This window comes from Orbicella faveolata, unplaced genomic scaffold, assembly GCF_042242905.1.
Source record: "Orbicella faveolata isolate gen_17 unplaced genomic scaffold, um_ofav_v1 contig_47, whole genome shotgun sequence".
Classification (NCBI taxonomy): Eukaryota; Metazoa; Cnidaria; class Anthozoa; order Scleractinia; family Merulinidae; genus Orbicella; species Orbicella faveolata.
This window is the reverse complement of record NW_028301577.1, coordinates 21805279-21823353: the sequence shown is the minus strand read 5'-3', so window position 1 is coordinate 21823353 and position 18075 is coordinate 21805279. Positions and strand designations below refer to the sequence as shown.

The window sequence follows — 18075 nt, the reverse complement described above, 5'->3', positions numbered from 1 at the left end:
TGTAGAATTTAGCTGTGTTCGTCTGAAAGAGATCCGAGGTGCACATTATCAGCTAATGAAGCGAACAAATGCCACTTTGTACATGATCTGTTTTGATAAACAATCTTGCTTCCCGTTGGAATCAAAGGCAAATCAGGAGAGATTAAAATAATAGATATGGTCGACCCTACTTCACTACGTGACATGCATTAATTCCACTCCAAAACAGGACCTGAGAGAGGACATCGGGTCTGACTGCCGTCTATGATTTTTTTGCTTTGCTATTTTAAATGAGCTTTTCATTTCTTATCAGCTTTTAGAGCCATGTCACGATATCTCGAGAAATTTTTTGCAATTAATTAATAATAAACCAAGATGGAACAAGATTGGTATTAAAACTAGATTGGGAAAGCTTCGTCGAAAGGAATCATATAACGCCTGAATGACCTGAATTAGCACTACAGCGTGACGGTTGCTTTATCATAACATAACATGATATGATACTTTTAACAGAGAGATAGGGGCATGTTTTTCCCCTGAGATTTTTGACATGTAGAATGAAGCCTACAATTGTAGCTTGAAAAGTCAAGAATTGTCTTACATTATAAAGAGGGATTATTGGAAGTCTCAGTAAATCGGATCCCGTTTGAGTCCGCCCGCTAAAGATAAGTTCTCTAGATGAAGACTATGGACACTTGAACACGCAATAGACCGGCAGGTATGCATTAATGTGTTTTGAGGCACGTTTGTGATATTTTTAAATGGATTTTTATTCCTTGCACTTTAGACAGTAACTTTTACACTCCTTTTCAAACATTTTAAATTGCGTTACGTTTACAATGTAATAATTGTATCAAAATGTTCTATCTTCAGAATCCAGACTGTTCAGAATCTATCAGTCAATACCGCGCGCATTTCCTCGATTCTCAATCATGATCACAATGGAACTTCTTTAAAAAAATCCGATTTAAAGGGTAAGATTTATTTGGAATAAGGTATTTTTTGTCATTGTTTCAGTAAACGTTTCTTCATCCTTTCACAAAGGTTACAAAATGTACCTCCTGTAATTAAGCTTGTACTTTTAGCAAGGCGACATTTTAAAGCGCGGCCAGGGTAGGGTAAGACGGGTTCATGCGTGATGGAGCTCGTCACCTCTCTGATCTGCGTGGGGGCCCGAAGTATTTCGGGTCAGGGAGGAACCTCACATCGGAGGATGATACTCATTCTAAATGGGTGGGTGGGTATTAAAATAGACACATTATCTGTTGAATAATAATTCCACTTATAACGCCCTCAGCTGAATAAGCAATATTAAGCGCCCTGTTACATCAAGACCATTTATAATATCTGACTCATATCACTCCAATAGCAGTGCACGGACTGCCTAGCTTGTAATGGCGGACCCAGACCTTGAGGTAAAGGGGGAGGGGGGGGGGGGGGACGCTTTTGTTTTGCTTGCCCTGCCACCCCGGCTTTTCTTCCTTCTGTGATTTTTTCTCTTTTTGTGTGACTCTTATTTGAATTTTGAGTTGACCCTGAGTTGCGAACGATTTGTATTCATAAGCTAGAGTTCAATGTTCGTGAGCAAATGAAGCAAACAGTCTTTCTTTATCGAGCAAAATTAGTTGTTTCATAGATTGCCACTAAGCTCTCAAGACAGCTTTAATGAGCCCCTCAGTTAAAATGATCTTTTCTGAGTATTGAAGCCTCATTCTAGCTGCCCATCTCAAGGACAAACGCATAACTGCGTATTCAACATGGCGGCACGGCTTTCAGCAGTCAAGCACTGACGTTGATCAATGTAGAGCGGGGAAACATAATGAATGAATTTCAAAACTACTACAGAGGCTCTCTGTCCTTTCAGGAGCTCGTTAACCAATGCATAAACATGAGGCCGGAAGATTATTTACCGAAACGACAAATTGCGGTAGATATGAGGGTTTGAGGTATATCCGAAGTCCGCCTTGAGGTTTCTGTAAGAGAGCTTTAATAGGCACAAGAGATTGGCGGCTTTATGTGATCTTTTGTAAGACCAAAATCGTCGTATCCTTGTTCTCGTCCTAAAGGCGAAAAAATTCTCAATATTGAAATTCCTCTAAGGCTCCTCGAAGAAATGCAAAAGCAAAGTTTAATAAGACATACGTTTTATTCTTGTCGGCCAGTTAAGTTAATTTGCCCAATCAGGTGTTAAATCACAACCACGTGATTTTTCTCATGTATTTTTCCCGCGCTAACCACGGGTAGGCAACATAAGTGACGCGCCTTTTCCCTGAGCTCTGATTGGTTTAATTCATTAACTTCTATGTAAACTTTGTTTCGAAGCCTGGCTCATGAAACTACCAGGACTACAGCCTCTCTCGAGCCTTTTGGACGTGGACAATTTAGGACAATCTAGAAATGACCAACGTGTCAGTAGATGTACAAGTAATTACATTTTGGTGAACAAAGAATGTAGGACTATCCACAGGTCATGCTCATAGGCTCAGTGATAAAATTTTATGTCAAATTTAAATGAAACCTCTAGGACTATAGATAATGACTAAAATCCCTAAAACCAAACAAACAAACAACAACAACAACAACAAAATCCCGAAACATACTATGCTAGAGACCCCCAATCGAGTAAGGAGAAATAGAAAAAGAAATTTATAACGAGGATTATCAAAAACTGAATCATTGGATAATGTAGTTCAAGAGTTTTCATTGACTTAGCCATCAGGGAATACGAGCAATTATACCATGCTCTACAAATATGGCAAGCGTACGCACAATTTTTGGAACGTTTTTATTTTTATTTCAGTTTACTGTTCGATGTTTTGGGGGCGTGTGTAATAAAACAATTATTCCACTCGCGCTTGTTGGATACGAGATGGTTATAGCCAAACGCCTCGTTGGCTATCTAATAGGCTGATTTAGCAAGAGAACGGGAACGTCACTTGACGACGGCGCGCGCAGTACAAATACCCAAATATGGTCAAATTAGAACAGAATCCAGGTTATTCCGCGCGCCCTGCAGTCGTCATCTGACGTTCCCGTCCTATTGCTAAATTAGCCTACCATCTTATATCCAACGCGCGCTCGTAGAATATTAAATATGCACTGAATCCCACGTCAAACTAAATTTGACTTCATGAAAATGGTTGTCACGCAATTCATGCAAATCATGGCTTAACTGGATTTTGCCATCAAGAAAACACATTTTTGTTAAGAAACTGAGTTTACGGGCTTGTTTTTTAGTACCATGCTTTTCAGAGGAAGGGTACGGTAAGTATCGGAAGCCTTCTGATTCTGGCTTTGGAGCTTTCAACAAATCGTTTCATTTTCGTACATGACTATGGAAACTAAGATTACTCTGCGAAATGAAAATGAAAGAAGTTTATTTTAGAGTAGAAGAAAACTCAGAGAGATCGCGCGAGACTGTGATGCTCGCGTGCTGTCCTCGCGCGTTAAGTTTATTTCCTGATCTTTGTATTCTTTTATGTCGTGATTTCAGGCGTGTGAAACAAGCCTATTTCCTGGAGTAAAAATGCACTCGTTTATCCTAAATGAAAATATAGACCCAGTGCCAGTACAGAAAAGAAGCCAGAAGAAGCCAGAAAGGAAACGTGATCAGGTTTAGCACGTGATCCTTGCGTGACATGACATGCAGCGTAACTTGATATGAAACTACCGCAGGTTCAACCAGGAGCCTACCTGCATTTTGGCGGGAAAACGTGTGCGTTTTCTTAAAAAGCGCAGTTTCAAACGGTCGCACTGTTTTCTGATTGGAAAATGGAAATCTAGATCATTTTGAGTTCTGATCACCATAATCTTCGGATTTTTATTAGAAATCTTCGGAAGTATTCGACAATTTCCGTTAATTTTCCAGAATTTTCAGTTCAGAAAATAATCAGATACGAGCAAACAACCGACTGGATTATAAACAATTATTGGATGAGGTTTTTGTGGGAAGGTTTTCAGCCGAAATCTAATAATTGTTTTATTATACATTGACAGGATCCTGACATTGAACGAAAAAAATGGAAATCATGCTTTTGCTTCTTCACTGACGGCAAGCAACACAAAGCGTGCGAACTTGACACGATTATCCTTAGAAATCATGAGAACCTTGAGTGTCCTTGACACGATTATTGTATAATCTGCAGCTAGATGACGTCACAGGCGCTGATTTGTTCACTGTAAGCTTTCGGCCAATCAGAAAAGAGATAGTGAGTTCAATGTATAATACTATTAAAAACTGCACGGAACATACGTTCGGTCCACCTTTATGAATTTCTTCACGTTATCTGTCCTTGTTTCATGTAAGAGAGAAGATCGGGCTAGAGAGGAATACTGGTTCTCACGTAGGTTTTCTCTCCAAAAAGAAGTGTAATTTGAAAATATGAAGAGAGCAAAGCTGTGGTTGCAGAAGGAAATTTTTCAGAGTAATTCTATTCCTAAGAGATCAAGGTACTAATGAGACAAATGAGTCTATGAACCATGAGTCATTAGTTAATGTCAATCTTTCAAGTATATGCTGTGTTACCATTACCATTAGTGGGAGTTAACTGTAAACAGGCCGGCCAACCTGGGCTAACCAGAGCGCTATCTACTGAGCTAAACCGGAACACTGTCGAGGCTAACCGGAGCGCTGTTAAGACTAACCGAAATACTATTCAGGCTAACCATAATGCTATTCAGGCTGGTATGATGGAAAAGACGAGGCATGGGGTACCAGGGTTGGGGTGTCGGGGTGTCGGGTTGCCGGCCGGTAGCTGGGTAGCCGGGCTAGGGCTAGACTGTCGGGTGCCGGAATCTGTGGAAAACAGGGGGTGCCGGGGTCTGTGGTAAACACAGCAACCCGTCACCCCGACCCCAGTACCCCGTACCCCGTGCCCCGCCTTTTTTACCATGTCATTCAGGCTCAACGAAGGTGCTTTTTTAGTTAACCGAAGTGTTATCTAGGCTGGAAGGAATGGAGAACTTGGCTCCTAGTGCGTCAGGGTGTAACCAGGATTCTTCAAAGGGGGGTCACACTGTGTCAAGGGGATGGTGCACACCAGATTGTCGTGTTGTTTTCGCCACCTTTTGTAGGTTGTTTGCTTGAAAAAGGCTTACAAAAGGACGGGGGGTCATGGGCACCGCAGGACCCCTTAGCTACCCCTCTGTAGTGCATACAACTAAAATCAAACCTATGGCTTGAAGTGCTCTTCAGGCAAACCAGAGAATTATTTAAGCCAATTGGAGTGCTACTCGGGCTAACTCAAGTGCTATTCAGGTTAACGCAAGTGCAATTAGACTAGTGACTTAATGACTAATGACTGAAGAATCTTGAGACCTCTGTTCCCACACTTATGGATTCCTAGATCAGTGATCCCAATGCTCTAACTGATGTATCGAGCGTGGCTCGGTCCATCTAAGTCAGTGCCACACTGTGTGACCTTGCCAGTAATGTCAGTGACTAGGCTTCGTTTTACACCGACTTGTTAGATGACTTAGATCGCGAGGCAATAGACAGCATCTATGCACAGTTTTCGGGGAAAAAATGTCTCAGAACTTTTAGCAAGAGACTTGTTTTGAGGGATGGTTTATTCTAATCCTTTTAAAGACAATGCTTAGTAGAATACATCAAGAATTCAATGTATCAACAAGATTTTGGCACTGAATAGACTACCGTGTGGCACGACATTTTTGCGAAAATTTAACTTTGAGGATCTGCGATTTTTTTGCAGTTTGGGGAAACTAATTTTTTGAAAGACTGGTTTTTCGAGCTTGGAATCAATTTTTGCGATTTTCAGAAAATCGCATGTATTTGAAATACAACATTTTCGGCGTTTTTCTCAGATTATACTGCTCGGTAAACCTTCAGACGATCTCATGTAGTTTAATTAAGCCCGGCCTGGGTCAGGAATGTAAAGCAGAGTTATGGTTGGGCAGCTATATCTCAGTCTTGTCATATTTGTTTTACCAAGATTAACTTTTCCCTGATTATAAAACTCGGCGGCCTGCCTTGCCTTTTATTTGATCACGTGACGTGTCACGTGATCAAATAATATGTTGTTAAAATTTGGTAAATCGGCGAATTGGTGGCGAATTTCATTCTATTGATCAATAAATGAGCATTTTCCATGCAAATTTAAATTATCTAGCTTGTTACCGTTGAAAAGATCTTCCTTGATTTCGTTTTGAAAAGATATAAATGATCAAAAGTCGAATTTTATTGAAAAAACGACCTTTGACCCTATCAAATTTTTCGGCGAAAAGAGGGACAGTCATTCCAAACGTGAGAGGACGGAAATAGTTGACCTGCATCTAAAACGCGTTTTTGTTGGATGATATTACTAAAAACCGCCATCAACTCCGCCAATAGTGACTATTTTCTGTTAAAAGTCACGTGACATGTCACATGACCAGTCAGAAGCACCAGTTCTACTTTAAAATGTTCAGGACGTTAAAACCTAACTGCGTGCTAAATTTGATTCCATTGCCATTTATGCCTTCAGAAATATAATAAATTATTTTTATTAGTAAAAGCCTTCGAATGTGGTCCAGGCTTTAAACACGAAGGCGCGGTATAAAAAGACAGTATTCTACAATACCCACTGGGATCAGACTTGACATTACAAATACAGTTGAACCCATTCTCGTCCCCAGAGCTCACGATCCTTCCGGCCTGCGGCAGGGATCGAGAGCTCTGGGCTGGTCCAACACCGGAAGTCCGCGATTCACGGACTTCCCGTCAAATCTGGCAAATCTGATTGGCTGAGAATACGAAACGAATACTCTGCGCATGCTCAGAAAATCGTGTCCGGCCAGAGCCCTCGATCCCTACCGCAGGTCAGAAGGATCGTGGGCTCTGGGGACGAGAATGAGTTGAACCTCGCCATTTCCAACTCGCAGGGGAAAAGAAAAATTGTTCGAAATAGTGGGAGTTCGAAATAATCGATATTAATAACTGAAGAGCAAAACCAAGGCAAATGGTTTTGAGTTCGAAATAACGAAGAATTCGAAATAACCGAATTCGAATTAGTCGGGTTCAACTGCAGAACAATTATTCGCATAGACATTGCGACTAGTGGAACAGTATCAGTTTATAATCCTTTTGTAAACATGATTCCTTGAAATAGAGACAAGTAGAGACAGCAAAGACACTTTGATTCACTCACAGCTTACATTTCGTGTATTCAAATCGCCCGCCATTTTGAATTTGACCCGCGCACATCAACGGTATCTGACAAATGAGCCTTGGTCTTCCCAGGGAATACTTCCTTATATAGTGCGCCTTTGTGTTTAAACTACTCAATGATCCTTTCCTGTAAACGTTTTAGCAATTACACCTGTAGTGTACCGTGGGCAATTTCATCGTTTTATTTAAAGAGACGCTTTACTTTAGTAATTAAACTGCATCAACAAGATTCTACATGTGATGTTTGTATGTGTAATCTCGCCAGTAATGAAGTAAAATTTTGAGGAAAAGTGTTTTGGGGGAATATTTTTGCAGATAGTGGAAAAAAGGTGTGAAAATCGCAAAACTTAGAAACGGCAAAAATTTCGTGCCACTGACACACTGATATTTAGGTCTGTTAAGAATTAGCGGAAGCTGTGTATCTAGGTAGTGTGAGACACTTAAAATGAAAATTCGACTTTCAAGAATAAACCCTGCAAAAACGTCAAAAAATTATAGAAAATGGTAAAAGCGGTGTAGTTTATGATACCAGAATTTTTTTCAAGTTTTTGGTGTCACCATACCTGAAGGTCTTCATATCATAATGTAAATTAGATTAATCAGCCATGTGCCTGCCAAGGAAGCAAATATTGAAAAGATCGAAGGAGGTTTTCCATAAAGTGACTTGTCCCTGTCAAACTATGAAATATCGATTTCGCTGTATTGCTTACATTTAACAATTATCCCACGAACGTGTGTTGGAAACGAGATGATGTAATAAACTCTTATAATCCAGCAAATATTTTCGTTCGCGCACGATTGATCTAAACGCGTCACGTAACTGAATATTCCCCAGCTAAAACTGGGGAATATCCGAGTGATATTCCCCAATGGCAATTTTCAAAACCGCGCGTGTTGCGAAAAGCATTTGAAGATAAAAGTAAACACAATTGCAATAGCATACATTTGGCGCAAAAAATATGCTCGGATACTTGTCCTTTTACATCTATCTGTTCTTCAAAGCTTACTGTTTTCCTCCAGCTTCTCTCTCGGAAGACCGTTCGCTTCTCGGAACAGATTATGTACGCGAACAAAAATCCAAGCATATTTCCGCTCCAAATGGAGACTATTGTTTTTATATCCAACAAACGCAATTGGAATAATTGTTTGATTTAAAACGCCCACAAAATATAGAAAACGTAAGTAAAATAAGAATGCAAACGCCCCCAAAAATCACGCGTACGTTTACCATATCTGTAGAACATGGTTTAATTGCTGACTATATAAACCAATGAAAACTCTTGAATTGCGCTATTCAATGATCCAGTTTTTAATATCCTCGAATAGTTACTTGAAATCTTTACTTGCTATGCTGTGCAAGTCGTTTATTTTTCAAAAAAAACCACCAACATTTCCTAAAACGTAGAAAATATAATTGAAACATAGCATGGCTAGGCCGGAAAAACTTGTCAGATATTATAATTAAGCAATTGAAATGCTCAGACAACTTTGCATTTTGTCTCACGTGAAATATTTTGCTTTGTGAAAACAAACATGGCAGCTATCGCGAATTACGCTTATTTACATTGAAATTTAGAATAGATAGCCTTTATTTAAACACGATTAAAGTCAGTATAATAAGCTTTTAGGGTTTCCGTGACGCAAATATCAAATGTCGACGTATGATAGATCGGTGAAGTATTCCATAAACCATGCGACCACAAAATAAGAAGGAAGGATTATAGCTCTCAGTGATAGAAATAGTCTTCAATGGAAAAAAGATAAAGGTTTAAATTTTTTAAAAAGGTGTTTATTTTCCTTTATGTAATAATCAAATGAATGCGCGCGCTCTGATTGGTCAATCAGCTATGGTTTATTGTGCCAGTAAACTCATGGAAATTTCGCGTGTCTTCTGAATTATTATATAAAAGCAATAGACCACAAGTTTCTATGGTTTACAGGCATTATAAACCACTTGGGATGTTGGAAGAACACTCGAAGAATTCGTAAATCACTCACCTGCGGCTCGTGATTTACGAATTCTTCTCGTGTTCTTCCAACATCACAAGTGATTTATCAGCCTATAAACCATAAAAACTTGTGGTCTATCGCTTAAATGAAGCAGATATAACCTTGAACTTGCTATAATTGCTTTATATTGTTCATCTCTAGGACTAACCACCTGCAATTTGTGGGAATGACTCTAATATGATAATAAGCACAATTTTCAAAAATTACAAACTGACAAATATTGACCAATAAATGGCATTGCGTGCCGATGACGTTATCAGAGGTTTACATATAAAAGCTTTGTAGATATCTTTCTTCCAACACCTAATGGGTTTATACGCAATTTAGCTCCATTTGCATTTCTCGATGATATTTCTTCTAGTTTGCTGTTATCATACTTTTGCTCCGTTAGGTTGAATGAATAAGGTTAGTATTTTAATCAATATATTTCTATGCATACTAGCCTTATGCCTTTTATCAACCATTTACTGAGGAGAAATATAAGCTATATCAACTCAAATGACCTCATTTAAACTATAGAGTGCATCACCTGGTTTTGCATAAAAAGGCCTTAACTTTAAATTATGAAGAAACGTCAAAGTTGAATTTAAACTGAAATATGCGTCAGCGAACCTTTTTTGCTCTTGACATTAAAATAGATCTTACGAACAATCTCATTACTGAACTAATAAGGGTAAATGCAAAGATGGAGCCAAGATAGTACACCTTCAAAGAAATCATCTTACGTTGTGTCGGTGTCTGCTTTTATATTCTTCAAGATGTCAAAGGCTGGAATTATGCGGTACCATTACACGAATATACAATTACGAAACTTCCTTTAATATGATATGACATCGCCCCATGACCCACCCGCCTTCAACGCAGTGTGTTATCATACAATTTAATCGTTGAAGTCAACGTTTCATTCAGCTTTACATCCCGACTAGAACGTGACTACCTTGTACGCGGAAAATTTGGATATAATGAATGATGTTGGGGCTGTCCATCCGTCGTACATTGCTAACTGTGTTCTGAACGCTATCACAGCTTACACTGCTATCGTGTTGAACATAATCACAATTCACGCGATGAGAAAAACATCATCGTTGCCAAGTCTGTTAAAAGTACTTCTTCTAAGTCTTGCGGTGTCCGATCTTGGGGTTGGTTTAGTGGTGCAACCGTTCTACATCGCATGGCTGGTAAAACGTATACAACAGAATAGTGCTTCAACAGTGAGTAATCCTAGTTACACAATGGACACCGCGTTTTTAACCATCATGAATCTCTTTTCCTGCGCTTCGTTCTTCAGCGTTTTAGCCTTGAGTGTAGACAGATTTCTGGCCATCCATCTTCACCTCAGATATCGAGAATTTGTCACGTACAAGCGTGTTGTTTTTGCGGTAGTCTCAATATGGGTGTTCAGCGCATTTTTTTCGTCAATTAAGTTATGGACGCCAGCGAGTATTACCAAGTCTTTAACGGTTGTTGTCGCCCTTCTCTTCGGTCTTTGTTTTATTTGTACAACAGTTATTTATTACAGGATTTATTTAACCGTGCGACGCCACAGACATCACATTCAATCGGTAAACGAAGAACTGGTAGCTACTCAGAATGACGAAATATCCCTGGAAATATCTGGGGAAATATCTGGGGAAATATCTGGGGAAATATCAACCAATGTCGTGACCGTCAGGAAATCTGCGCTTGGTACCTTCTACGTATATCTCGTATTTATGCTCTGCTACATGCCAGGGTATTGTATGATGATCGCCCGAATGATCGCCTCTGAAGCAAATATCGCCATGAAGGGGTTTGACCCATATGCTTGGACACTAGTGTTTGTCAATTCATCTTTAAACCCTGTTATTTACTGTTGGAAGATGAGGCACATTCGACACGCTATAATGGACATGCTTCGAAATATCCTGGCTAATCGAAATTAAGGAAACCCGAGTTTTGGTGAATTAGTGACGAGCATTTATAACAAGAAACAGATGGCATGTTCTATATGGTATCGTTTTCAATTTTTTTTTACTCATATTGTTATTCAGCTATACTCGGTAGGGAAGGAATGTTAAAACTGCACGAAACGAGTAATTAAATTGGAAATCAGTCGAAAACTGAGGTTAGTTGGATAATCATAAATACAAATGTCGAGTAATGTGTTTAGTGATGCCACACATTTTGTCTAATCGCTATAAAAATTGATAACATAAGTTTGGAAACTTCTATAGTGCTAAACTACCTAAAATCTTTTTAAGTTAAGGTAGTCAGTTAAGGTATCAGAATAGTTTCGTGATAGCATATGTGATTTTCAGGCAGTCGTAATGGAACTGAATTGAATTTTAGCTGGGAACATCTCGTTGAAACCTTCAAATCTATCTTTATTAGCTTAATGAGGGTAGTTTTGTTAAATTTGCTTCCAATCCAAGTGTCAGAAAGTGTCGCTGAAAGTCAGCTTTGATGTTTCTTGAACATATCTTAATTTCAAGTAGTTTATGAACCAGGGGATTACATATGTAACTTGAGGTGACGTTGTTTATAGCTTGCGTGCGGCCGAACATTTAGTCGTTTGAGTTAAATTTCCTCAGATCTCTTTCTAGAAAATAGCCAATAATAGCACGTAACGGCAGCATGGGTAAGTGGAACTAAAAAAAATATAAAATATATAAATGCTGGCGAAAGAAAAAGATATCATCGTAAATGCTAATGATGGATAAGTTCATTAGGTGATAAATGAAAAATATCTTACAATATTAACGCATAAAAAACCATTTAAAATCATATATACTAAGTCAAGCATTAACCCTTTAACCCCTGAGAATATTAATTGGCACCCAGTGCTGTGAATTGGTCAGTGTTTGGCTAGCTTATTTTTCAGTTTGTAAATAAAATTGTACTTTCCCCAATATAGCATGGTTATAATATAACACCCCCATATGGTATGGTTGACGTTGTCCTGCCAGCAGTTGGTTTCTCCCACGCCGAACGTTCGGCTTAGGAAGAAACCAACTGATTAAAAGGTAGGTTGACGGAAACCACTAAACGGATAAGGGTTCGACCATGCGATAAGCAATATTATAGCTCAGGGGTTTACCAGATGACAAACCTTTTCAAGATTTCTCCGACTACGTTCAGTTTTAAATTTATTTCTACCAAAGCTACAGCTCCTTTAATTTTACGCAATACACTGGGCCAAAACCTTTTTTTTTTTAAAGTGATTTTATCATAGATAGACAGCTGCTTTATTACCTTTAACTTTGACAATAATCGTGCTTAAATAAAATTATCTTATCTTATGATTAAGATGGCGGATGTAAATTTTAATTTGCATGCCAATTTGGCACGGCATTTGCTTAGTTCTTTAAGTAAAATAGAAATAAAAAATAGCTAAGATAATAAATAATAATAATAATAATAATAATAATAAAAAACTCGAAAAGACTCGAACTGATTGTTCTCAAAGAAGTAAAGGAATCTTTGAAAGTAAAGCTGTTTAGTGGTCAAGTTTCATTACGCCACGATTTTGTGATGTCATCGGAATCGGAAGAGGAAACCAGACATACAATAACCGACCTCCGCCTTTTGATAACATGATTGATTCGAAATGAAATACAACCCCGCCAGAAATACAATTTGCCGCTTGGAACTTTGCATTAGGTTCTTGATGTTTACTATAACTGATAAAATAAAGTCAGCAAGCGGGCCATTTCTAAAAGTACGTGCAGAATTTAAACGTAAAGCTACGCCACGTTTCTGTAACAGCCTCACACAGATGTGACTGATTCTCGTGCCAGAGAAGCCGATCCCTCCCAGCCGACGGGGCCTAAGCACAAGTAAAAGGTGGTTCAAGAGACACATGATTTTTCTGGATAGATTCTTGGACGAAGATTCTCACTGATTCAGCGCTTGTTGTCCTTCCCGAAAATATGCACTAACTGATGTCTTATACGAAACCGTTCATTTACCTGCCAACTTTAACAGACTTTTTTATCTAGGAAGTTTAAAACATATTCTGACTGGAAATGGCATTGATATGCTACGTTTTGTAGGGCTTCATTGAATATTCTCTACATAAGCCACCTTTAAACTTAAGCAGCGTCCACACTACGCCGGAGAAATCTGAAAACGCAGCTTTTATTTGTACGGTAAGGCCTACCGTCCACACCAATCCGTCACGAAAAAGGAATTTTTCTAAAAACGCTTTTTAAACCGGAGGAGTTTGAAAACGCCGATTTTTCGTTTTCGTGTGGACTTTGAAAACGGAGCTTTTCGAAAACGATGACATCGCGGTAATCGTGTGATTTCTCTGTCCGAGTTATCCTCAAACACAAATCCAAAATGACCGCTGATTGTTGCGTTTTTAAAGTCATCCGGGGTAGTGTGGACGGGAAACATTTGATGCGTTTTCAGAGTGAAACCTCCGTTTCAAATTTCTCTGTAGTAGTGTGGAAGAGGCCTTACTTTATGTCTGTATGGTGCTGTAAGATTATCAAGTTGATATACTTGAGAAGGAAACCAGCCAAGAATTAGCTAGAATCCAGCCAATCAAATCACGTGTCTCCAGAGCCACTATTTTCCAGTGCAATGCGCCAGCGGGTAAGAGGTAAAAGGCGACTCCTGGGGACTAGAATGGATGTCCATCTGAAAATGAGGTAGCTAATTTGAATCTAAAGTTATCCACAGGACGGTGTTAAATGCTAACAGATTGGACTTCAAATAATCAATAACCTTTGTAAAGCGTTCATATGCTGTATTGACGATAGCCGCTATATTTATTCTTACATTTCAATCGAATTAGGCTCGTGATTTAAATTCTTTTTTGTCATTTCTGATATAATCGTGCCCAAACTTCACTCTGTTTGACACTTGGCCGTGGGAGATTTGGGCTCGAGACATTCGGAGAATTAGAAGAATAGATATTTCGATGTTGAGTGAGAGGTTTTAAACGCAAAAAGCTCCGCTGATAGGCTACAGTATACAGCACGGGAAAAGTCACTTGAATAGGATTAAATTCTCACTGAATTAAGCCAAATATGTATGTCTGATGACAGCGATCGTCGCCAAAACAAAGCAAGTGAACACATCTTTAAATTGATAGGAAGGTGGGCTAGCTTTAAAGACGAACAAAATATCAATTCCGTACCTAATGAAAATATAACTGCATTTTGAGATAAGTGGGTTGTGGTATTTTCATGAACGTTGCAAGAAAAGTTTCTACAAGTAAACGAGAACTATTTTTGGAATACAATACAAACGAAAATACGGTACAAAATTCAATCCTGTCTGCGGCCGAGGGATTGCAAATGTACGAAATAAAATAACAAAACGGACCCACGTGAATGTGCTCTACGGTGCACACACATAACATCACGTTGCACCCAGATAAGAAAAAAGTAAAAGTTTTAACGGAACGCAGATGAGACGGAAGTTAAAGTTTTGACGGCGGAAAAAGACAATGTTTTCAAGTTTACAAGGTTTTATTATACGTTTCTTACATTAAAGATACGAAAAACAATTGTTTGGACTTAATTTTGGTAGCTCTTTTAATTAGCTTTAACTATATCGCTGTTCATTCCAATGTCCTCAGTTGTGACCTCCAAAAAACATTTACTGGTTTTACTTCGTACTTAAGCATCGCTGTTTGCTAAACTTAAGCGTTCCGTAGTTGTGCCTTGTAAATTTATTCCGCAGTATGTCCACGATGGTATGTCGAATGTGCTTCATCTTCCAGCAGTACACAACAGGGTTTAGAGACGAATTGAGAAATATCAGCGTCCACGAGTACAATCTCAAAGACTTGATAGCAGTACTTGGTTTAGAGACTATGATATGGGAAAGCATCGCACAATACCCTGGCAAATAGCAGAGAAGGAACACGACATAGACGTAGAATGTACTAATGGCTGATTTCCTCAACTTGAGAAAATTTGCCAGTTCGGTATTATGTACATCTTGGTGTAATCCCAGTTGGGCTAGAATTTGGATTCTGTGGCTTCGCACAGCAAAATAGATCCTTAAATAGACTACTGTTGTACAAATGACACAAATACCGAATATAACAACGCAAATATCATGTTTAGACTTCCACAAATTAGTTAATGAAAGAAATGCACTTAACAGCCACAGTGCAACGACTGCAGCAACAACTCGCTTGTGAGTCACAAGTTCCTGGTATCTGAGATGGAGATGAATCGCCAAGAATCTGTCCACACTTATGGCTACAACACCAAAGAACGAGGCGAGAAAAAACAGCTCCGTGACGATAAGAAACGGCTCTTTGTTATAATCTGGATTGCTTTCCGTGTCTTGCTGTAACCGAAAGACCAAGAGCGTGATAAAAAAAGGTTGGACCACAAAACCAACACAAAGATCAGAAACAGCAAGACTCAGCAGCAGTGTTTTGAGAGGGTCTGGAAGCGACGAAGTTCTTCTGATTGCGTGGACTGTCACAATGTTCAACATGATAGCAGCGTAAGCTGAGAAGCCGTTGAACACACTGTTAGCAATGTAAGACGGATAGAGAACTTCAGCTTCATTCATTATTAAACCTTTCCAAAACGTTTCCGCTGTAAAATTGATCTGTAATTATTTTTCTTGTGTAAGAGATGGTTTAACCTTGACGGCGAAAAGCGGGATACAAAAACTTCCCTCCTTCCTTCCTTCCTGCTATGATTTATGCGAATACCAAACCATCTGCTCTCCTTCTAGCAAAAAATATTTAAAATAAGGCTGGTTTATTTTAACCCATGAAGTTATTGTTAAATTTAATAGTTTGTTATAATTTCCCTCTTAAAACCAGAGAACAAGGACAGAACTAAACTATTAACTATTTTATGCTTTTCTAGAAACACAATTATATTGAAAGTCGTATTTTTTGCTGTTAAAAGAATGAAAATCGAGGTTAAAATGCCGAATTTGAATATAAGTTTGAACATGATGACAAATAATATTGCTTATATTGAATTCATGATGACGTCTTGTTCAGTTTCTTCAGAGTCCCTAAGATATTTTGGACACTGAAATATGGAACAAAACACTTGCTGTATTAGGAGCCCTTGGCTCATGGGTTCCTGGCTGTATTTGTCCCAAATGCAGTATATTTCGACGGAAAGCTGCGTTAAAAACGTTTAATACTCTTTTCCTCTTTGACAGCTAAACACAGATCTGTCAGACGTGTCAGTAATCAGAAAGGTTGCTCATGTCAAAGCAAGCTGGTTTGAATAGAGCATGCACAGCACCTTTTTGATTCCTGGTTCAGTTGAGACAGGAAATCATCGCATGAAGGTGGCTCCATAAAGTAATCATTTATGGCGTTGACGCACCCAAGTGTTATGTTTTGAATGCTGTTTTTGCATTCGTTTTTACACCTGATCCTCTCGAACCTATTACATGTAATAAGCAACGATTAAATAGTGTTTTACTATCATCTCTGTTAAAATGTTGGGTTTTAGTCTTGAATTATTAATGCCCAAAAAATGTGGTTTTAACTTTTTTATCGCTGTATTTGTGACTTTCTTGAATTTCCTTCGGTGAAATCTTCCAAAATTTCACAGCACATCACATCCTCGGGGATGAGAATTTTTAACACGACAAAAGTAGGGTTTGTATCAGCAGAATTTTCGATTTTTGCAAATTTATGTCTTTTACCGTTGTGAAAAAAATGGTCTCACAGATTTCCCTGAAAAGCGAGCTCCGTCGACTAAAGTAAAATATTTACTACAAGTCTGCCAAATTTTACGGAATTTAACCGAAGGAAACGCGAGAAAATTCACTGTCAGTTTTACTTTTTGTGCTTATGTTGACGTCATAAAATATCGAAAAACACTGTCGTTTTTCTTCGAACGCGAGCGCGCGCAGATTACTTGAGCTTTCGTCCTCAGCACGCGTGCGATCGCAAAACCATAGGAAGCCACCTTAACAGCATTGCTTCATGCAACGACCCTCAACAACGGCCGCAAAAGAGACTATTTTTGTAGTCCTCTGATTTTCTCATCCAATTGTTTCCAAATTGGACAGCATGTAGTCCTATTATATACACAAGTTTTCGAAAATAAAACTGCAGAAAGACTATTAAAATGTCATACAATTTGAATACCTTTTGATAATTTCTGATAACTTTTGGTCGAGAATACATTTCAATGTTAATCTTTAAAAAGATTGATATTGTAATAAAACTCACAGAACAAGTGTCAACGTAGTGTTATTATAACTGTTCACCATAAACAAAGCTTTCTTCTCTTTTTCAATTTTGCTCTTGCCTGCAACGCAAATTCTTGAAAAAAACAAAGAACCAACCAACAACAAAGAGATGAGCATTCGGATAATTAGAAGAAGAGATATTTCGATGTTGAGTGAGAGGTTTTAAACGCAAAAAGCTCCGCTGATAGGCTAGAGTATACAGCACGAAAAGTCACTTGAATAGGATTAAATTCTCACTGAATTAAGCCAAATATGTATGTCTGATGACAGCGCTCGACGCCAAAACAAAGCGACTGAACACGTCTTAAAATTGATAGAAGGGTGGGCTAGCTTTAAAGACGCACAAGATATCAATTCCGTACCTAACGAAAATATAACTGCATTTTGAGATAAGTGGGTTGTGGTATTTTCCTGAACGTTGCAAGAAAAGTTTCTGCAAGTAAACGAGTACTATTTTTGGAATACGATGATACAAACGAAAATACGGTACAAAATTCAATCCTGTCTGCGGCCGAGGGATTGCAAATGTACGAAATAAAATAACAAAACGGACCCACGTGAATGTGCTCTACGGTGCACACACATAACATCACGTTGCACCCAGATAAGAAAGAAGCAAAAATTTTAACGGAACGCAGATGAGACGGAAGTTAAAGTTTTGACGGCGGAAAAAGACAATGTTTTCAAGTTTACAAGGTTTTATCATACGGTTTCTTGCATTAAAGACACGAAAAACAATT

The 18075-nt window shown here is 38.6% G+C and overlaps 1 protein-coding gene, 1 long non-coding RNA gene and 1 pseudogene across 2 annotated transcripts in view; 2 read left to right on the top strand and 1 right to left on the bottom strand.

Annotated features, from left to right (window-relative positions):
* Window positions 1-407: 407 nt before the first annotated feature.
* LOC110067593 (uncharacterized) overlaps window positions 408-18075 on the top strand; it is a 38003-nt gene continuing 20335 nt past the window's right edge. The window contains exons 1-2 of the long non-coding RNA XR_016204057.1: window positions 408-697; window positions 853-953. This is a non-coding gene — a long non-coding RNA (uncharacterized LOC110067593). The remainder of the gene's footprint in view (window positions 698-852; window positions 954-18075) is intronic.
* Window positions 6922-12042, top strand: LOC110067702 (beta-3 adrenergic receptor-like). The gene has a single exon (XM_089279048.1). It carries the CDS (start codon window positions 10117-10119, stop codon window positions 11074-11076), a length of 960 nt encoding a protein of 319 aa, XP_089135174.1. The 5' UTR covers window positions 6922-10116; the 3' UTR covers window positions 11077-12042.
* Window positions 14617-16144, bottom strand: LOC149097635 (adenosine receptor A2b-like; annotated as a pseudogene).